At 46.0% G+C, this 22950-nt stretch overlaps 1 protein-coding gene across 13 annotated transcripts in view; it reads right to left on the minus strand.

Moving 5' to 3' along the window:
* The window catches only part of mrvi1 (murine retrovirus integration site 1 homolog), a 239359-nt gene that overhangs the window by 194030 nt on the left and 22379 nt on the right, over positions 1 to 22950 (minus strand). For 11 of the 13 annotated variants that reach the window (XM_052028840.1, XM_052028843.1, XM_052028837.1 and 8 more), the window contains exons 6-14: positions 22161 to 22221; positions 19698 to 19751; positions 17098 to 17256; positions 14802 to 14919; positions 10154 to 10204; positions 8340 to 8417; positions 4501 to 4557; positions 3091 to 3150; positions 415 to 470 (exon numbers count right to left, since the gene is read on the minus strand). In XM_052028840.1, the coding sequence (XP_051884800.1) occupies positions 415 to 470; positions 3091 to 3150; positions 4501 to 4557; positions 8340 to 8417; positions 10154 to 10204; positions 14802 to 14919; positions 17098 to 17256; positions 19698 to 19751; positions 22161 to 22221 (694 nt within the window). Of the gene's footprint in view, positions 1 to 414; positions 471 to 3090; positions 3151 to 4500; positions 4558 to 7586; positions 7637 to 8339; positions 8418 to 10153; positions 10205 to 14801; positions 14920 to 17097; positions 17257 to 19697; positions 19752 to 22160; positions 22222 to 22950 lie in introns of those variants that run through there. The other 2 variants (XM_052028841.1, XM_052028845.1) reach the window with 2 other exon arrangements.

Below are 22950 nucleotides of genomic sequence, written 5' to 3' on the forward strand. Positions count from 1 at the left end.
CAACACATTCCAGGCATCCACCACTCTCTCAGTAAAAAACGTACCCCTCACGTCTGTTCTGAACCTACCCCCCCTCTCACCTTAAATGCATGCCCTCTGGTATTAGATCGCTCAATAATGGGAAAAAGATATTGCTTGTCCACCCTATCAATGCCCCTCATAATTTTATACACTTCCAACAGATCAGCCCTCAGCCTCCACCGCTCCAGAGAAGATAGCCCAAGTTTGTCCAGCCTCTCCTGAGTCTAAAGATCTAGGCTGCCACTTCAGTGCAGTAGTGAGGGAGTGCCACACTGTACCAAGGATCTACCAAGGATTTCTCATGGATAAAAGGTGCTGTAGGAATGCTAGTTTTTGTATACCATCATGTTCAAACCGTACAATAGAATGACCTGCTCTGGCCAACACACTCACCTGAAGAAATCTTGGCAAATCTTCCCTTGTGATTTTTTCAATTCAGCCCGTAATCCCTGAGAAGGAAGACAGATTGAAATCCATCACTTGTCACACAGGGAGATTTCACAGGGGAAAAAACCCAGCCATAGTGGCACCACTGGGGCTGGACAAAGCTCAGGACAATCCCAAGTCATGACTGGTGCTCACTCTCAGGTCACTCCCAAACCCGTGGGTAGCTCTGGAGAAATAAACCTACAAAATGTCTCAAGTGTTAAAATCCTCCCAACCTTCAAATCCCTCCCCATCGCTATAACCCCCTCCACACTATAACCCCTCCACACTATAACCCCCTCCACTATAACCCCTCCACACTATAACCCCCTCCACTATAACCCCTCCACACTATAACCCCCTCCACACTATAACCACACTATAACCCCTCGTGGTCTCTGCAGTACCTTCTATCTTCTTCATCATGTATTTGGAACACTGTGCGCAGTTCTGGTCACCAAACTATAGGAAGGATGTGATGAAGCTGTAGAGGGTGCAGGAAAGGTTCACGAGGATGTTGTCAGGACTGGAGGGCTGGAGTTATGAGAATCAGAATCAGGTTTATTACCACTGTCTTATATGAGGTGAAATGTGTTGTTTTGTGGCAGCAGTACCGTGCAAGACATAAAAACTCTGACAAAATAAATAAATATTCCAAAAATAGGAATCACGAGGTAGTGTTCATGGGTTCATGGACTGTTCAGAAATCTGATGGCGGAGGGGAAGAAGCTGTTCCTGAATCGTTGAGTGTGGGTCTTCAGGCTCCTGTACCTCCTCCTCGACGGTAGTAACGAAAAGAGGGCATGTCCCAGGTGGTGAGGGTCCTTAGTGATGGATGCTGCCTTTTTGAGGCACTGCCTCTTGAAGATGTTCTCAATGGTGGGGAGGGTTGTGCTCGTGATGGAGCTGGCTGAGTCTACGACCCTCTGCAGCCTCTTTCGATCCTGCGCATTGGAGCCTCCATACCAGGTGGTGATGCAACCAGTCAGAATGCTCTCCACTGTACATCTGTAGAAATTTGCAAGATTCTTTGGTGACAGACCAAATCTCCTCAAACTGCTAATGAAGTAGAGCTGCTGGCATGCCTTCTTCATGATTGCATCAGTGTGTTGGGCCCAGGATAGATCCTCTGAGATGTTGACACCCAGGAACTTGAAGCTGCTCACCCTTTCCACCGCTGACCCCTCAATGAGGACTGGTGTGTGTTCTCCCGACTTCCCCTTCCTGAAGTCCACAATCAGTTCCTTGGTCTTGCTGACGTTGAGTGCGAGGTTGTTGTTGCGACACCACTCAACCAGCCCATCTACCTCACTCCTGTACGCCTCCTCATCGCCACCTGAGATTCCGCCAACAACAGTGGTGTCATCGGTGAATTTATAGATGGTGTTTGAGCTGTGCCTAGCCACACAGTCATGAGTGTAGAGAGAGTAGAGCAGTGGGCCAAGCACTGAGGTGCACCTGTGTTGATTGTCAGCGAGGAGGAGATGTTATCACCGATCTGCACTGACTGTGGTCTCCAGATAAAGAAGTCGAGGATCCAGTTGCAGAGGCCCAGGTTTAGAAGCTTGGTGATTAATACTGAGGGGATGATGGTGTTGAACACTGAACTGTAATCAATAAACAGCAGCCTGACATATGTTTTGCTGTTGTCTGGATAGGCTGGGACTGTTTTCCCTGGAGTGACAGAGGCTGAGGGGTGATAAAATCATGAGGGGAGGGGCATCGATAAGGTGGATGGTCAGTCTTTTCCCCAGGGTAGGAGAGCCTAAAGCTAGAGGGCACAGGGTTAAAGTAAGAGGGGAAAGAGACCTGAGGGGAAACCTTTTTCACGCAGAGGGTGGTGGGTATATGGAACGAGCTGCCAGAGGAAGCTGTAGAGGTGGGTACAGTTACAACATTTGAAAGACATTTGGACAGGTACATGGATAGGAAAGGTTAGAGGGATACGGGCCAAATGAGGGCAAATGGGACTAACTCAGGTAGACACCTTGGTCAGCATGGATGAGTAGGGCCGGAGGGCCTGTTTCTGTGCCACATAACTCCACGATCCTAATGTCAGAGAAACAGAGCATGAAACAGAAGCAGGATCAGGCCACACTGCCCCTGGAACCTGCTCTGTTACTGAGGTCACGGCTGCTGTGTCTGTATGCACTGTATGTCCCAGCACAGAACCAAACATTCAAGGCATCAAATGTTAACTTTGTTCACCTGCCCTAATCCCTTTCTCCCCACACTCCCTGTAACCTTTACCTCAACACTCCAAAACCTCTCCCTCCACATTCCTTTTATTTCACCGGTCCTTATCTCAGTTTCTGCCTTTGATCCTCTCTCTTTATATCAATTTGCTTCTGCCTCCAATTTCCTGGGTGTCTCTCTCTTCATCTATTTAATCAAAATAATGAATTAAACGGAAAGGTTTGAGAGCTGTAAGTGTTGAATTCTCAGGATGTCTGGATAATCAAATCCTCCTCCTTACTGCAGGACTAACAAACTTATGTCCTCAGGGAGCGATCTCTGGAAGGCTTCAGTCTAACGCCTGCATGCCAGATGGACTAAGTGGAAGTGACACAAGGCTGGCCGTTTTTTCACCCCAGTGCCACCTTCCTCCTCTATAGATGGAGCCCGGGTGTGGCACCAACCTACCTCGATCACCTTACAGCTCTCTGCCTTGAACATCTTCAGTTCTTCAATCATGATGTTCTCCTGTGGGAAGAGCAAACGAGTACATAAGTGCTTGAAAAGCAAAGGCATTTCAACTTTATATTGTGTCAGGAAAACAGACAGCCTTGGCCCAGAGATGTTTCAGTAAAACAGCGCTCTCCTGCTGGAGCGGTCTCATTTTCCTGTCCTTTTTTCCCATGTTTCCTTATATTCTTCCTTCACAAATCCTTACCCAGTTCCCTCTGAGCAATCTTTGGGTCTCTGCCTCAGTGGTCCCTGTGGTAAAGGACTCCCAGCTCAGATTTAAGATAAGATAAGATATCTTCATTAGTCACATGTACATCGAAACACACAGTGAAATGCATCTTTTGCGTAGAGTGCTCTGGGGGCAGCCCACAAGTGTCGCCACACTTCCGGCGCCAACATAGCACGCCCACAACTTCCTAACCCGTACGTCTTTGGAATGTGGGAGGAAACCGGAGCACCCGGAGGAAACCCACGCAGACACGGGGAGAACGTACAAACTCCTTACAGACAGTGGCCGGAATTGAACCCGTGTCACTGGCGCTGTAAAGCGTTACGCTAACTGCTAGTTAGAGGGGGGGTTTAGTGGGCATTCCAGGTAGATGTCTGGCATCATGTTTGGCACAGATATTGTGGGCCGAAGGGCCTGTTCCTGTGCTGTACTGTTCTGTGTTCTATGTTTTATGCCAAATGGCCAATTGCTCAGGCTGGAAGAGGTGAACTCAGGAGAAGGGTCATTCTTGGGACTGGGATGAGATCACAGAATCACCTACAAGCTTGACTACACCTGTGCAAACTCCTACCTATTTACACCCTTCTTCAATGAATTCTCTCCCTTCATTGGAATTCACTTGGATCTTTCATGACCCCCACTGCAACACTGCGTTACACTTCCTGCAAGGAGGTGGCCAGACGTGTGCACAATTCTCACTGGCCTAACCAATGCCTTTTATAAATCTGTACCTTGGACTGCTGAGTAACAGTCAGAGCCAGGATTCCCTTTGTCAATTTGCCACCATTTCCCACAACCCTCCCGTAGGTGAACATCCACAGCTCTAAATCTCCCTCATCCTCTTCCTAATCTCCTTAGAACGTTCTACTTCACAGCTGGATGTCTGACCCCTCTCTGTCCCCTGATTCAACTGTCCCTCTACATCTGCTCACCATCCCAACTCCAGCTAAGCTGTCCACTCACCCATGTTCCTTCTCACGTGCTGCCATATCTTCTTAGTTTCCATCGACTATATGCATATCCAGGCCAACTGGTTTCATATTTCAGGGGAATGTTAACCACATTTGTTCTTCTGGAATTACTGACAAATTATGGGCGTGTAACTAACTCTTTAGAAATCCAACCATGTTCCATACCTCAAAAATCAAAGCATCTTTGGAAATCAGCAGGTTTTGAGCCTCATGAATCTGTTTCTGAAAAACAAGAACACAAACCTAAAGAGAGAACTCATCACATAAAATACCAGGCTGTATTGGAAGTGACCCACTGTTCCTGGCTCCAAAGGAGACAACTCGGCCATTGCCCCAGTACCACACTGCCATGTGTCACTGGGGTTAACTTGGTGCACGTCATTTGTTTTCCCTAACTTCCAACCACTTCATTTTGGTTGGAGAAACAAACCCAGCTGCTGTAGCTTAGGTCACGAATTCTGTTTATACTGTACTTCATAGAGAATCTACTTAAATAGATAGCGGTACATCTGCTCCTGATTCCAACACATTTGCTAATACAGCAGTGTAAATACCTGTGGTGACACAGTACTCTTGATTTATTGGGCAGATTTTGGCCTGAACCATTATTGATATGGATACACCATAGAAAGAATCATATCTGGATGCATCATGGCTTGGTATGGCAACTGCTCTGCCCATAACTGCAAGAAACTGCAGAGAGTTGTGGACACAGCCCAGCGCATCACAGAAACCACCCTCCCCTCCATGGACTCTGTCTATACCTCTCGCTGCCTTGGTAAAACAGCCAACATAATCAAAGACCCCACCCACCCCGGACATTCTCTCTTCTCCCCCCTCACATCAGACAGAAACTACAAAAGCCTGAAAGCATGTACCACCAGGCTCAAGAACAGCTTCTATCCCACTGTTATAAGACTATTGAACGGTTTCCTAGTACAATAAGATGGACTCTTGACCTCACAATCTACCTCTTTATGGCCTTGCACCTTATTGTCTGCCTGCACTGCACTTTCTCTGTAACTGTAACACTTTATTCTGCATTCTGTTATTGTTTTCCCTTGTCCTACCTCAATGCACTGATGTGATGAAATGATCTGTATGGATGGCATGCAGAACAAAGTTTTTCACTGTGCCTCGGTACAGGTGACAATAATAAACCAATTTACCAATTTTGTTGAACAAGCAATAAATTGCATTCGAAGAAACTCCAAGCTGAGATGTGACACAGGTTGGGATATTGAGTGAATCCAACAGTTTTTCTTTCCTAGATATTATGCGTCAACGTCAGATCAAGGCTTGTTAGGTTAACCTGACATCGTTCTCCCAATTCATTTAAGGGAGTCACAAAACATGAATGCATGGAGAATAAAATGGGATTAGTGTAGAACTGGAATACGTGGGTGGTTGATGGTCTGCGCACACGTGTTGGTTTATTATTGTCACTTGTACCGAGGTACAGTGAAAAACTTGTCTTGCATACCGATCGCACATATCAATTCATTACACAGTGCAGTTATATTGAGTTAGTACAGAGTGCATTGATGTAGTACAGGTAAAAACAATAACAGTACAGAGTAAAGTGTCACAGCTACAGAGAAAGTGCAGTGCAATAAGGTGCAAGGTCACAACAAGGTAGATCGTGAGGTCAGAGTCCATCTCATTGTATAAGGGAACCGTTCAATAGTCTTATCACAGTGCTGGGCTATGCTCACAACTCTCTGCAGTTTCTTGCGGTCCTGGGCAGAGCAGTTGCCTTACCAAGCCGTGATACATCCTGATAAGATGCTTTCTATGGTGCATCGGTAAAAGTTGGTGAGAGTCAAAGGGGACAAACCAAATTTCTTTAGCCTCCTGAGGAAGTAGAGGCGCTGGTGAGCTTTCTTGGCCGTGGCATCTACGTGATTTGACCAGGACAGGCTGTTGGTGATGTTCACTCCCTGGAACTTGAAGCTCTCAACCCTCTCGACCTCAGCACCATTGATATAGACAGGTGCATGTACACCACCCCCTTTCCTGAAGTCAATGACCAGCTCTTTTGTTTTGTTGACATTGAGGGAAAGGTTGTTGTCATGACACCATTCCATTAAGCTCTCTATCTCTTTCCTGTACTCTGACTCATCGCTGTTTGAGATACAGCCTACAACAGTGGTATCATCTGCAAACTTATAGATGGAGTTAGAGCAGAATCTGGCCACACAGTCATGAGTGTATAGGGAGTAGAGTAGAGGGCTGAGGACGCAGCCTTGTGGGGCACCAGTGTTGAGAATAGTTTAGCAACACTATGACCACTTTGATCACTTTGCACCAAGATGGATTTTCTTTGTTCTAATTGTTTCTTTCTTGTAAAACTTGTCTAATTTATGTTTTTCTTGTGAATGCTACTTATCTGATGCTGTGTCTGTGATGCTGCGTCTGTGATGCTGCTGCAAGCAAGTTTTTCATTGTACCTGTGCACACATGGACTTGTGCATCTGACAATAAACTCGACTTTGACTTTAACACCTCTAAAACAACAAGTTTGGAATTGGTTTTGAAGAATTTCTGAAGTGGTTCCATGCTGAGTTTTTTTATTTATTCTAGGACATGGGACATTAACTGTCTCTCCAGCCCAGGAAGGTTGGTGGAGTTGCCCTCATGAACCGCTACAGTTTTCTGGTAAGTTTCATGGTTACAAGTCATTCTATCTTATCCCTGAGCAGTTTTCTACATTTGATTAACATACAAAGCAGATCTTCCTTCAACATTAATATTTGTATATATCCTAGCCAATCATCTTCAGACTTCGGATTCAGATATAAACCTTCCAGCTGTGAGAGGCCACTGGAAACACATAGATCAGCGATACTGTCCTGAGAAAGTTTGTGTTTATGATATTTCATCAAACAAAACTGAGGTCAAAGGACAAACTGAGGGATGGTCACACTGTGGGAGGGGTAGTACCGAGGGAGGGTATGTAGGGGAAAAAGCAGAGCAGTGATAGGTGGACAAAAGAGGGGAGGCGGGGTGGGCACAGGGAGGTGATAGGTAGATGCAGGTAAGAGATAGTGATGGGCAGGTGCGCAGGAAGAGGGGAGAGCAGATCCACTGGGGTATGAGTCACAGGTAAGGAGAGAAAGGGGATAAAAAAACACCCCGCCTCCCCTCTTTTGTCCACCTATCACTGTTCTGCTTTTCCCTCCTATATATTGGGCTTCCCTTTTTCCTATCTTCAGTCCTGAAGAAGGAATCTGACTCAAACTGTTGACCACCTGCTTTTCTCCACGGATGCTGCCTGGCCTGCTGAGTTCCTCCAGCGTCATCGTGTTTTTCATCTAGATTCCAGCATCTGCAGATCTGTGGATCCGTGGAGAAAAGCAGGCAGTCAACGTTTTGGGTCAGGACCCTTTGTTTCTTGAATCCCTCATACCACTCCCACTCTGATCTCTCGGTCTGGGACCTCTGGCACTGTTACAATAAGGCCCAAAGCAAGCCTGAGGAACATTATCTCACCTTCCAGCTGGCCACATTGCAGCCTCCAGGACTCAACATCCAATTGTCCAACTGTAGGTAATCCACTTCCTCTGTCTGCTTGATAACCCTCCACTTCTGTTGTAGGTCACCTCTCTGTGATATTAGCTCAGTTTTGCTCTCTCCAATAGTATAGCCAGACTTGCTGGGCACGACCCTCTGCCCTGCCATTAGCAACACATAACACAGATAAAGTGGTGTAATCACCTCTCTACCTGCCCCATTGACCCCTGTAACCAGGTCTCACCCTATCAGAGATCTTCCTTTATCCTATCATCTGTTCTCTCCCTTCTCTGTAACTTAAAACTAACTTGTTTTTCTCTCTTTTCCAATTCTGATGAAGGGCTGTGACCTGTAACGTTAGCTGTCTCTCTCTCTACAGATACTGCCCGACCTGCTGAGTGTTTCCAGTACTTTCTGCCTTGTTTCAGATTTCCAGAATCAACAGTTGTTTTTTATTTCATTTTAACACATTAATATTAACAAATACTTACAGTCAGGTCAGCTTTCTGGGTCAGCAGTTCATCTATCTGATACTTCAGCTGTCGTTTGTCCCTCTCCATCTTTTCGATCTACAGAACAAACAAAACATTCTGTAAAACACAAAGTGACACTGTTATACTGAAGCCAAACACAAGCTCAAGGAACAACACCTCAGCTTCCATCAGAGCAAACTGCAGACTGCAAGACTCAATGTTAAATTCTCCAACTTTAAATAACTCACTCTTTTATTCTGTCTGTATGAGAACTGGCCACTTTTACCTGCCGTCATTTTTCTCTTTGGTCTGCCTTTCTGGGCATGTCCCAGTAGGCACACTATGCAACGTTCAAGGCGAGCTGGCTGATTAGATTGGCTTGGTGATAGGAGGCAGGGAGTGGCAGTGGAAGGAGGCTTTTCTGACTGGAAGTCTGTGACCAGTGGTGTACCGCGGGGATTGATGCTGGAACCCTGGAGAATAGCAAATGTTGTTCCTCTGCTTAGGGAGAGCAGTAGCGACAAACCAGGAAATTATCAGCTGGTGAGCCTTGCATCAGAAGTAGGGAAATTATTGGAGAAGATTGTTAGGGACAGGATCTACTCACATCTGGGATAGGGATGGTCAGCATGGCTTTGTGCGGGGCGACTGAAATTTTTAGGGAGGTGACAGAGATGGTGAGGGAGGAGGTGTAGGGGCTGGTGTGACACAGCACAGTTGCAGGGATAAGTGCGGGGAGGGTGATCGATGGGGAGGGACGAGCAGACAAGGGGGTCGCAGTGCAGACAGGGAACCCTGTCCCTGTTATGTCGATGGGGGGTGGGGGGGGGGGATGGGGTGAGGGCAGACGTACAGGAAATAGTGGAGATGTGGGTGAGGGCTACATTGACGGTGGTGAAGCAGAAACTTCCCGGCACTTATCCCTACAACCGCACCAAGTGCTACGCCTGTCCCTACACCTCCTCCCTCACCACCATTCAGGGTCCCAGACAGTCCTTCCAGGTGAGGCAGCCCTTCACCTGTGAGTCCGAGGGTGACATTTATTGCATCCGGTGCTCCCGGTGCAGCCTCCTGTACATTGGGGAGACCCGACGCAGATTGGGTGACCGCTTCGTCGAGCACCTTCGCTCCGTCCGCCGCAACAGCCAGGACCTCCCGGTGGCCGCCCACCTCAATTCCACATCCCACTCCCACACTGATGTGTCTGTCCACGGCCTCCTCTGCTGCCACGTTGAGGCCAGGCACAGGTTGGAGGAGCAACACCTCGTATTCCGCCTTGGGGGTCTCCAACCTGACGGCATCAGCATCGACTTCTCTAACTCCCGGTAACCCCTCCCCTCTGTTTTCCATTCTCTCCCCCCCCCCCCCGCTTTTGTTTGCACTTTCTCTGTGGCCCCTTCACCCCATTCCCCTCCCCCACCACCTGCCCACCTCTTCCCTTCATTCCATGGCCCACTGCCCCCTCCTCTCAGATTCCTTCTTCTTCAGCCCTTTGCCTCTTCCACTTATCACCTTCTCACATCTCCCCCTCCCCCACCCACCCCTCTCACCTGGACTCACCTGTCCCCTACCCGCGAGTGTCCTCCCCCTCCCCCCACCTTCTTATTCTGGCTTCTGCCCTCTTCCTTTCCAGTCCTGATGAAGGGTCTTGGCCCGAAACGTCGACTGTTTATTTCCCTCCACGGATGCTGCCTGACCTGCTGAGTCCCTCCAACACCTTGTGTGTGTTGCTGCAGATTCCAGCATCTGCGGTCTCTCCTGTGTCCCAGTGTTGGCAATATCACAGGGTGGCCTTCATAAACTCCGTCAATGCACAAAGTAACTGCACCTACCTTTCCAGATGCTGACCACAGCTGTGTAAGCAGAGCCTCGTTCTCCTTCCTCTACAAAAATAAACTAAGTTTCAGTTGTATTTCAGAGCAAGTAAACTTCAACCATTTCTTAGATAATGGAATAAGTCCATGTTTGGTTCTAGCAAGACCGAAACATATCCAGTAGCAAATAATATTCTCAGTATGTAAGTTCTAGTCAATGGCAATCTCCATCAGGAAGGTCTGGAAAGACTAACCTTGACATTCAATGGCATTACCAGTGCTAAGGTCTCCATATTCTCACCAATTTTTATAGATGCATCACTGAAAGCATCCTATCTGGATGCATCACAGCTTGGTACGGCAACTGCTCTGCCCAGGACCGCAAGAAACTGCAGAAAGTTGTGGACACAGCCCAGCGCATCACAGACACCAGTCTTCCCTCCATGGACTCCGTCTACACCTCGCTGCTATGGAAAAGCAGTCAGCATAACCAAATACCCCTCCCACCCCAGACATTTTCTCTTCTCTCCTCTTCCATCAGGCAGAAGATACAAAGGCCTGAAAGCACGTACCACCAGGCTCAAGGACAGCTGCTATCCCGCTGTTATAAGACTATTGAATGGTCCCCTAGTACGATAAGATGGACTCTTGACTTCACAATCCACCTCGTTATGGCCTTGCACCTTATTGTCCACCTGCACTGCACTTTCTCTGTTACTGTAACACTTTATTCTGCTTTCTGCTACTGGTTTCCCTTGTACTGTCTCAATGTACTGGTATGATGAAGTGATCTGTATGGATGGCATGCAACACAAAGTTTTTCACTGTACCTCGGTACATGTGACAATAATAAACTGATTTATTTATTTAATACCCTCTGGCAGAAGAAATTTCTCCTCATCTCATTCCTAAGTGGCCTCCCCTGTGTCCTTCAACCGTGACCCTGGGTTCTGGCCTTCCCCACCGTTGGGGCATCCTTCCCACATCTACTCTGTCCCATCAGGGTTTTATAAGTCTCAGTAAGGTCCCCCCTCATTCTTCCAAACTCTAGCGAACACCAGCACAGTCATCCCATCCTCTCTTCATACACCAGTCCTGATGTCCCAGGGAACAGTCCGCTGAACCTTCACTGCACTCCCGCCACAGCAAGGATATCCTTCCTCGGACAAGGGGACCAAGACTGCACGCTATAGTCAAGGTGTGGTTGCACCCAGGGATAGAGTCACAGAGCAATACAGCACGCATACAGGCCCTTCCAATTTTCAGCCTAGGGGACACCACTGACCAGAAGCTCATCTAGATCAGTACTACAAATATTGTGGCCACAGGGAAGCCTGAGGCTGGACATCCTATATTCCTTGGAGCTTAGAAGAATGAGAGGTGACCTTATTCAAACATATGGGATCCTAAGGGGACTTGACAGGGTAAGTACTGAGATGTTCTCCCTAGTGGGAGAGTCACAAACAAAGGGACATAGCAGCAAGATGAGGAGCAAACTGAGATGTGTGGAAATTTCTTGTGTCAGAGAGGGGTGAATCTCTGGAATTCTCTGCCCCCGGGGAATAGATTTAAGGTGGAGATAGGTAAATGTTTGAAAGATCAAAAAATTGCAGGTGATGGGGAACTGGTACAGAAGAAGAGGTTAGGTCAGTGTAGATCAGCCACGGTCATGTTGAATGGTGGGATAGACTTGAGGGGCCAAGGGGCCTCCTCCTGCTCCTGTTGTCTTGAGTTGTGACTCACTTCCTGACACACCAAGGCCTTTCCACCATCTGCAAGGTACAAATCAGGATAGTGGGTGAATGCAGCTCCAAAGACATTCAAGAAGCTCAACACCGTCCTTCACCTCTCGTTGTCTTGGTGAAGCAGCCAGCATAATCAAAGACCCCACCCACCCGGGACATTCTCTCTTCTCTCCTCTTCCATCGGGCAGAAGATACAGGAGCCTGAGGGCACATCCCACCAGGCTCAAGGACAGCTTCTACCCCATTGTGATAAGACTATTGAACGGTTCCCTTATACAATGAGATGGATTCTGACCTCACAATCACCTGAACTGCACTTTCTCTGTAGCTGTGACACTTTACTCTGTACTGTTATTGTTTTTACCTGTACTACATCAATGCATTCTGTACTAACCCAATGTAACTGCACTGTGTAATGAATTGACCTGTACGATCGGTTTGCAAGACAAGTTTATCACTGTACCTCGGTACAAGTGACAATAATAAACCAATACCAAAACAGGACAAAGCAGCCTGCTCAGTCGGTTCCTAATCCTCAATCCTAAACGCTCCTTCTCTCCACCACCAGCCACAGTGCTCGCAGAGGGTACCATCTACAAAATGCACCACAGTTACTTCAACACAACCTCCCAAACCCGTGACTGCAAACACCAGGATGAGTGTTTGAGAGGTTCTGTTGAAGTAACTGCAGTGCATTTTGTTTGGAAAGACAAGGGCAACAGGCTACTGGGAACACAACTTCCTGCAGGTTCCCCTCCAAGTCACACATTTGGAAATATATCACCAGTCCATCATCACTGGGTCTAAATCCACAGCACCGAAGGAGGCCATTCAGCCCATCAAGTCCATAACAGCTTCCTGTTGGAGAAATCTAGCTATTCCCACTCCCGTGCCCTCTCCCCACAGCCTTGGGGTTGTTGTGTGATGGAACAAGTTGGACCAATGAGCAGTAATGGGTCTCCAGCACTGAAGCTTCCTGGGCACTGATGGAAATCTCATTCCATCCAGACTGCTGGCCTGCAGAGACACCACCGCACCAGTTCACAGTACCTCAACAGCTACCTGCGGAAAATCATACCCTTCAAATGGCTACAAATCTATTGACAGGGTGACATGGAAGAGAAGCCATTGCACTGCTGTTTCAGACTAACAAAGGCACTTTTCACATGACAATTATATGATGAGCAATGGCCGTTCTGTGGAGAGAGCTGGGAGGTTGGCAGGGGGTCTCAGAGCAGAGAACAAGGCAAAAGAGGTAGAAGCAGGAGTAGGCCATTCAGCCCCTCATGCCCGCTCTGCCATTCAATAAGATTATGGCTGATCTTTTACCTCAGTGCTTCCTTCCTGCACTAACCTCTTTGTACAACTACTACAGTTGTAGACTCAGCCAGCTCCATCACGGGCACAACCCTCCCCACCATCGAGGGCATCTTTAAGAGGCGGTGCCTCAAGAAGGCAGCCTCCACCTCTGAGGACACTCACCACTCGGGACATGCCCTCTCCTCATTACTACCATCGGGGAGGAGGTACAGGAGCCTGAAGACCCACACTCAATGATTCAGGAACAGCTTCTTCCCCTCCGCCATCAGATTTCTGAACAGTCCATGAACACTATTCCTTTTTTGCACTATTTATTTTGTGATTTACAGTAATTTTATATCTTTGCACTGTACTGCTGCCGCAAAACAACAACTTTCACATCATATAAGTCAGTGATAATAAAGCTGATTCTGATTCACCACAGACACAACCTGCTTAATCTCTCTTCCTAGGACAAAATTCTTCATTCTAGGAATTAATTTTCTGAGAATTTGTTGCATTCCCTCTCTTGCAGAGACTTCCCTCGTTAGTTAGGGAGACCAGACCTGTACACAATATTTTAGGTGCAGTCTCACCAGGGCTCTATATAGCTGCAGTAAGACATCTTTCCCCTTGCAATCACTTGCTGTACCTACACGTCAACTTACAGTGTACAAAGACACCCAGACTCTTCCTAACACCTTGTGTCTCACCGTTGAAAAAAAAGGTTATGGGGAGACGATAGAGTTGCAGAAAATCCTGAGAGCTGTTTTAATGGCATAAATAAGAAGAAATCGTTTCCCAAGGCAGGAGTTTTGGTGACCAGAAAGGAGATTCTTGTTTAATTACACAGCCAGTTGCTGCATCCTGTAACGTTCTGTCTACAAGAAATTGGATCAACATCTAAAAACAGAAACATTTACAGGGCTGTAGCAGAAGAACAAAGGAGCAGAGCTAAACAGAGAGATCGTCCAAAGAGCAAAACACAAGGACAATGGGCCAAATGGCCTCCTACAGTGCTATGTTTCTATGTGGTTAGAAATAGATGCAAATGATAAGCCTTGAATTTCGAGGAGCGGAGCTGACGACATAGTGATGCTCTTTTTTCATCGAGAAATATCAGTCCAGTTTTTTTTCCTCTCTTGAATTTTTTTAGTTTGTTTCGAATTTATTATAATTCTTTTGATTTGGGGGTTCTCTTTTTTTATTATACAATAAACCTTTTTCTTTCCCTTTTTGATTTTTTTTTGTATTATATTCGCTTACTAAGAGACCATGAGGTCTAGCTTATATTTTTTATTCTTTATGATTATATATGTCATGACTTGTCCTCCCGATCTCTTTGTATCACATGTATAATCATTGATGTTATACATTAATCTGTATTAATTTGAAAATTAATAAAAAGATTGAAAAAGAGAAATAGATGGAAAAGTATTTAGTATCGTTACCAATTACTTGTAATTTCGATTCAGAACAGTATCTCCATCTCAAAAATATGCTAGATTCAAACCCCCAAAAGAATCAAGCAAGCAATTTTATATCTTGTAGCCAAAATTTTGTCTTTTTTTACTGTGATATGTCAATAACTGAACAATTTCTGGAAGTGCGTGTGTCCATACCAGCTCTTTGCATTGTGTCCCCAGTTGATGAGCTCTCTCCCATGCATCTCTTCCCGCACTCCTTGCATCTTCCAACTCGTCCACCATGGAGTGCATGCTGCGAATTGTTCTTTGAGAACTGAAAACAACAACACACAACTTCACCCTCCTCACAGAGCAAACAGTCTTAAACCCTTCGTTTTTTGCCACTGTAAGCCAGAGGTCAACGTTTGGGGTAAAGATCACTTGAGTCTCAAGAGCATTTGAGAGCCCTTGTGCATGTTTCAGCCTTGGGTTAGTGTCATAGAGTCATACAGCTCAGAAACAGGCCCCTCGGCCCTACTCGTCCATGCCAACTGTGTTGGCCAGTGAGCTGATCCCATCTGCCCACATATGGCCCCACAGTCCTCTAAACCTCTCCTATCCATGGACTTATCTAGATGGCTTTTAAATGTTGCTAATGTGCCCTCCTCAACCACTATTTCTGGCAGCTCGTTCCAAATATGCACCACCCTTTGTGTGAAGAAGCTGCCCCGATGTCCCTTTTAAATCTCTCCCCTCTGATCTTAAACCTATGCCCTCTTGTTTTTAGCACCTCCCCCCTGGGAAAAAGACTATGTGCTTTCACCCTGTCTATGGCCCTCATGATCTTATACACCTCTATCAGGTCACCCCTCAATCTCCTACGTTCCAGGGAATAAAGTCCCAATCTATGCAACCTCTTGGTCAGAGTGGGAGTGGGACTGAGAATTAAAGGGACAGGTGACTTAGGAATGAACAGAGGAGTTCTATAAAACAGTCACTCAATCGACATTTAGCCTCTCCAATGTAGACGAGGCCACACTGTGAGCACCAAATGCAGTACATAGGGTTGGAAGAAGTGCAAGTGAATCACTGCTTCACCTGGGGGGATGTTTGTGTCCCTGGATGCTGGGCAGGTTCAGGTGTGGCACTTCCTGTGGGTTCGTGGGAGGGTGCTGTGAGAAGGCGAGTGGGTGTCATGACTCATGGAGGGAATGGCCCCCCCCCCCCTTGGCACACCAGGAGGGGAGGAGATGTGTCTGGTGGTGGCATCAATTTGGTGGAAAGTATGGGGACTGATCCCTTAATGTGGAGGCTGGTGGGGTGGAAGATGAGGACCGGGGGAACGGATGTGCAGGAAATGGAACCGATGCAGGGATAGTCCATGATCTGTGGTGGATCTTGGTTACGGAAAAAGGGAAGACATCTCAGAGCACCGGTGTGGAAAGTTTCATTATCAGAACAGCAACCTAGTCCCATCTTTTGCATAGTGTTCTGTGGGCAGCCCGCAAGCATCACCACGCTTCCAGCGCCAACATAGCATGCCCACAACTTCCTAACCCGTACGTCTTTGGAATGTGGGAGGAAACCCACGCAGAGACGGGGAGAACGTACAAACTCCTTACAGTCAGTGGTCATTATTGAACCCGGGTCGCTGGTACTGTAATAGCGTTACGCTAACCACTACACTATTTAACGCTAACCGCCTGCCCTATTTAAAATGATTGGATAGAGTAACTAGGGATAAATTATTTCCCAGGTGGGGGAGAGCAGGGTGATAGATGTATAACTAAAAACAGGTCATTCAGGGGGTGATGTCAAGAAGCACTTCCTCACACAGGGAGGTGGGGGAGACAATACCCTGGAACTCTCTCCAGAAAGTCCCTGTCCAGGCAATTGAGCACGAAGTCCAGGTTGACAACCCAATGTTGAGGAAGAACCACACTGTGGGAGGGGTGGTACTGAGGGAGGGTTGCACTGTGGGAGGGGCAGTACTGAGGACTGAGGGAACATCACTATGTTCTAGAGTCAGTAATGAACAGCAGCATCCTGTCCAAGGGACAGTACTGATGGAATGCCACACTTGGGAGAACACAGCACTATTGGAGGGGCAGTGCTTAGAAAGAGCTGCATTGTTGATTGGTGCCACCATGACAGAGTGTTTCACCTGAGTTCTGGCAGCCTCCTCAGGGGAATGCAAGATATCCCATGGCATTATCTCGAAGAAAATCAGGGGAATTCTCCCTGGTGTTGGCATGCTAGACAAATATTTTGCACCCTTCAAAATCATAGTACATGTAGTATTAGACCAACAGTCACCATATCACTGCTTTGGGATCTTGCTGTGCGCACAGTTTGGATGCTACCTTTGCTGGACTGCGTGACAGAGCTTCAACTTCTCTCCATTGGTTGTAAACTGCTTAGCAACATCGTGAGGTTGCAGAAAGTGTCTTTCTGTCTTTTGTTACTCCCAACCTAAAGCAGTTGCAGAATAGAAAGAATGCCCTCGAGGTACCTCATCAGTTGGTTCTTCACTTTTGTCAGTTCCTTTGTCAACTGCAAGTTCGTCTCGTCCGACACCTCCAAGGCTTTTTGGAGGCTGGCGTTCTGTTCTCGCAACTTCTCATTTGCATATTTTAGATCCGCAATGTTGTTGATTAATTCACTGGCCTCTCTTTAAAGAAAAGCAGAAAAATAGATGCATCTTTAATCTACTGGAGACTAGCTTAAGTAGCACTTGGTGTTAGTTGGAGGAAGTTGTTTCTGTTAAGGTTCAAACAGCTGACAGATTGGGTCCATGCTTGAGGAAGGATGTCACAGCTTTGAATGTGGCACAGAAGAGACTGGAGAACTGGGACTGCTCTCCTTACATGGGGCAGCTCAAAATCATGAGGGGTTTTGAATAATAAGGCAGGAGGCCCAAGAACCAGGAGGACTCGCAATGAAGAACCAGAGGGAACTGGAAATATTTTTTGTCCTTCAGACTGTCATGAGCCTTTGTGCAAATGACAATAAACATGAGTTGACTTGATAAAAATAATTGGTTAAAGAATAAATTTGGAAGGCTGTGAAGAAGTTTGTTGTTTATTGACCACAGCTCCACCTTCAATACTATAATTCCAAGCAAACTCATCTCCAAACTCCGAGACCTGGGACTCAACACCTCCCTCTGCAACTGAATCCTAGACCTCCACAATCAGTGAGGACAGGCAGCAACACCTCCACCATGATTATTCTCAACACTGGTGCCCCCTACTGTACTCCCTATACAGTCACAAATTGGGCAGAAGATACAAAAACCTCAAGGACAGCTTCTATTCTGCTGTTATTGTCACACAAAGAGCAAGGTTGTGGAGAACCCAAATGTGGAACACTGGAACGAGACTGGAGTCGGGGTGCTTCTTCAGTACCAAACGCAAAACAGTGAACAGAAGGAATCTTATATCGGGATTCTGAGGTGGAGTCCCGACACAGGAACAGGGTTTTCCAGGAGAAACCACGAAACTGGGACTGCTCTAGAGTTAATGGCTTGAAGCAGCCAGGAGACTAAGTATACCCAGAGATAGACCAATAATCTGGCAAACAGTGTTTGTGAAACCAGGGTTCTTATACTAGTCTCTCGATGGAACTCAGGTGTGTGTCATTAGGCAAATAGTAGTGCATGGAAACCATGTGCTGCACAACAAGGCCCCATCAACGGGGATAAGGGGCAGAATCGAGAACCAGCACTCGGAACCATGAGAGTTATAAAACTATTGAATTGTCCACTAATTCAATAAGATAGACTCTTGACCTCAAAATCTACCTCGTTATGACCTTGCACATTATTGTCTACCTGTACTGCACTTTCTCTGAAGCTGTGACACTTTATTCTGCATTATTGTTTTACGTTGTACTACCTCGATGCACTGTGTAATGAATTGATCTGTATGAATGGATCTGTATGATTGATTCTGTATGAAAATTGGTATTGAAATTGGAATTGGTTTATTATTGTCACTTGTACCGAGGTACAGTGAAAAACTTGCATACCGATCGTACAGATTAATTCATTGCACAGTGCATTGAGGTAGTACAGGGTAAAAACAATAACAGAATACAGAGTAAAGTGTTACAGCTACAGGGAAGTGCAGTGCAGGTAGTCAATAAGGTACAAGGTCAAACAAGGTAGATTGTGAGGTCAAAGTCCATCTCATCGTATAAGAGAACCGTTCAATAGTCTTATCACCATGGGATAGAAGCTGTCCTTGCGCCTGGTGGTATGTGCCCTCAGGCTCCTATATCTTCTGCCTGATGGGAGAGGACCAATTTACCGATTTAGAAATAACAGGTAAGTGGGACTGATTGGAGAGGACTTTCATAAAGCCAACTCAGCTCCACCTGTGCTAAACACTCGGCAATTTGGTGACTTTGTTGGGATCAGCCAATGATGGCTGCAGCATCACTGCAGCACCGCTGCAGCAGATAGGAACGTTTCATTGTAGCATTAGCCAACAATGCAATTGTCTGGAGATATCTAGGGGGCTCTGGTAGTTAAGGTTAATGATATTAATAGATTGGATAGTTATGTCATTTATAAATATATATTTCAAAGCCAAACTAACTTAGAGATGGCAAAGAGTGTCTTTTCCAACCTTACACTGCTGGTAAGGCGATTTGCCTGCATGGTATCGTGTGGGGGTAATTCACAGTCACAATGCACCCTCAAACATGGGTTAGGTTCCCTATGGAAAGATGGCCTCAAACATAAACTAGACACTGTCTACACTGGGTTTGGTGCATTTGACGGTGCATCTGCACAGCTGACGGAGGTTGGGCAGCCCCTCCCAAGAGCTATGACTACCAAGCAGCACCAGGCCGGGCTGTCTACGCCACTCAATCTGGCACAGAGCTCTGCAAACCTGGAAATGCACCGTGACAACCTCCCCACCCATACCTCCTGCCCTGAAAAAGCCAAGAAGCATCTCCCTCTCAACCTGTCCAGCTGATCTCAGGTAGCTAAGAAATGTCTCTGCCATGTGGTGAGCAGAGCGCTGGGAGAGATGAGGCCCATTGACCAACACCCTGCCCAGGACAGCCAGCTGCAGGTCCTAAAAAATCAGTCCCTTCACTCACCGGGTGACACTGGATCCAGTTCTCTTGGCACAAGTGCAATCGCTTTGAAAGCATCTACAAAAATACAGAAACAAGAAACCTGATGAGATGAGTACTTACAATATTATGTTGTCTGGATCTAGTTAAAGGTTAAAGCCACACTTAATGACGGTCCCTCTATATCATAAGTGGCTTTTATACAGCAGGTAAGGAGAAATGGTCTGAAAGTCGCAGATAGTTGCAACACAGGCCATTCAGCCCATTGAGATTATAGAGTTATAACAGCATGGAAACTCGTCCACGCCGACCAAGCCGTCTTCCTGAGCTAGTCGCATTTGCCTGTATTTGGCCCATATCCTGCTAAACCTTTTGTGTTCATGCACCTGCCCAAATGCCTTTTAAATGTTGGACTTATACCCATCCCTACCACTTCCTCTAGTAGCTCGTTCCATATACCCACTGTTGCATCTCAGCCTGGTACGGCAACTGCTCTGCTCTGGACTGTCAGAACCTGCAGAGAGTGGTACACACTGTCACTTCCCTCCATCCAGTCCATCCTCATGGTGCATTGCTTCAGGGAGGCTGACAGTATCGTCGAGAATGCCTGCCGTCCTTGTCATTCCCTTTTCTCTCTTCTACCTCTGGGAGAAGATACAGGAGCTTGAAAGCCCTGATGACCAGACTGAAGAACAGCTTCTTCCCCACTGCTGTCAGAGTCCTGAACCAGTCACCTCTCTCACACACCCTTCCTGGTGGTGCTGTCACATTCTTGAACCCCTAATTCTACCTCTTCCATTATTGTCACTTCAGCATTTCTGTTTGCACGACCTCAGTTTGTACGACTGTACTTTGCACCATTCTGTTGTTTTGTGCTTGTCGCTGTATTTATTACCGTGTGTAACTGTTTACTGTGAGCTTCATGTGAGTAAGGAATTTCATTGCACCCTGGTGTATATGACATAAACTAACCGAATCTGAATCACCCCTCTGTTGTGATTACTTTGACCAATTTTCCCCAATATGTGAATTTATTGGTCTCCTCTTTATTCAGGAACCAAAAGCGAATCAAAATCAACGGTCACGGGTGTTCCAATACCTTGTGTAAGATGCTTTCACTAATTGTGCTAAACATTGTAAAGCAATGAATTGAATTCCCTTGAGTGCAGAAAGTTAAAGGATATTGTGGAAGGGGTTAAGGATTCAATAGGGTAGACAGAGAGAAGCTGGTTAGTCTGCTGGAAGCTGCCAGAACCTTAAAAATGAGAGCCAGGAGGTTCAGCAGTTACGTCACAGACTGCATCGTCACAGACTGCATCCTCACACACAGCATGTTAGAAATCAAGAACATCCATCCACCCCACCCCCCGCCTCCACAAAAAGCTGTTGAGGCTGACAGTCAACGTAAAATTTCAGAACCAAAATGTAGGTCAATGTTTTTGTTGAGTAGGGGCATTCATCTGATATGAAATCAAGATGGAGTCATGACACTGCATCAGCCACACTCTTAATAAGTAACGAGACAGACTGTAAGGGGCTGAATACCCTCCGTCTCTCCTTGTGTGCAGTCAGAACTGAAGTGTGGAGATCGTTTACTTAAAAGAACTTAATTTTGGCTCCATTATTTTGCAAGGCCCCTGATAATTTATAACACACCACTTCTGGTCCAGATTTGCACTGCTCAGCCAGCCAACACTGAACTGTTCAGCTCTGTGGAACTTCAGCCAATGATTGAACTGAGGCAGCTTGATATATAAATATTACAAATACCAATGTGCAAGTTCTAGTTCTTTACAACATCTGGTTGAAAATGTTCAAAATGTTTTGGCATTGGGAAAGAAATCTTGCTATCAATTTCAGTATTTATTCTTTTTTTAGTTTTCTTGTACATTGATCCATTTCATTTTTTTTAAATCTGCAATGAACGTGTCTCATCTTCACTATCCAGCCCACAATGTCTACAAGTAATACCATTCCCTTGTTCTCTCCCAATTGCCTTTAAATGTTTCCCATTTCAATTCCAACTTTTCAAATTACTGAATCTGGTTCATCTGTTCTGTCTGGTTATGAGCTTCAGATTCGCCATATGTTATTAAAAACTTTAATTATGGCCCTTAAATGTTGTCCCTGTCCAGTGAAAAACACAGGCCCTAAAGATCTGGCAAGAATATCACTGTTATGGCCTTGGATTCCCAAACCTCTGATCTGTGCCACTCAGTAGTATAGGTAGAAGGAATTCACTTCAAGATCAAGTTTCTGCTAAATGTGACTAAGGATTTTTAATTTCTACATATAGAAACATTTATGTGTAGATAGTTTACCAAAGTTCTCTGATGAAAGGCCACTGACCTAAAATGTTTCTCTCTCCAGAGGCTGCCTGACCTGCTGAGCATTTCCAGCATTTTCTGTTGTTATTTCTGATTTCCAACATCCAAGTATTTTGCTTTTATTTTGCTCCTAAGTCCTTCGAGCTGAATAAATACGTACGTTTTGGTGCTGTCCGTTCCTTCCTCCAGTGGACCTGGTGCCACATGAGAAATCTCGTCTCCTTTCAAAAAGAAAGGAAGAAAGACAATGAAGAAGAAACCCCTTCAAACACGCGCAAAGTTAATCACTGGAACTTGCTCTCAAAACATTTTGATACAACAGCTCATAAGTCATGAAAATTATAGATTTAACACAGAAATTTGCCAACAGGGATATAACTGGCTCACCCTACGACTTGGCAATAGTTACTCCTACATTCCATAGGGTAGAACTATGGTTAAAAAAATACCTAATTAAGAATTAATAACGTGCTGGATAATGAAATTATTTTCTCAATACAAGAGAACATGGCTTTAAGTTAATGGGTGGGAAGTTCAAGGGAGATATTAGAGGGAGGTTTTTCACCCAGAGAGTGGTTGGGGAGTGGAATGCGCTGCCTGGGGCGGTGGTGGAGGCTGATACATTGGACAGGTTCAAGAGATTGTTAGATAAGCATATGGAGGAATTTAAGATACAGGGATATGTGGGACGAAGGGGTTAGATAGTCTTAGGCGTGGTTTGAAGGTCGGCACAATGTGGTGGGCTGAAGGGCCTGTATTGTGCTGTACTGTTCTATGGTTCTATTTTCCATGGAAAATTAGTTCAACTGACCCAAACAAATCTTCTACAACTACAGGACATGTTGAGAAGGTTTTACATACAAAATCGTAAAATCACGCTCAATCTTTATTGGTTAGCTGGAGTGTCATGGCCAGTTCTGAGCCCCACTCTCCAGGAAGGAAGGCATGGC

This window comes from Pristis pectinata, chromosome 14 (assembly GCF_009764475.1).
Source record: "Pristis pectinata isolate sPriPec2 chromosome 14, sPriPec2.1.pri, whole genome shotgun sequence".
NCBI lineage: Eukaryota > Metazoa > Chordata > Chondrichthyes > Rhinopristiformes > Pristidae > Pristis > Pristis pectinata.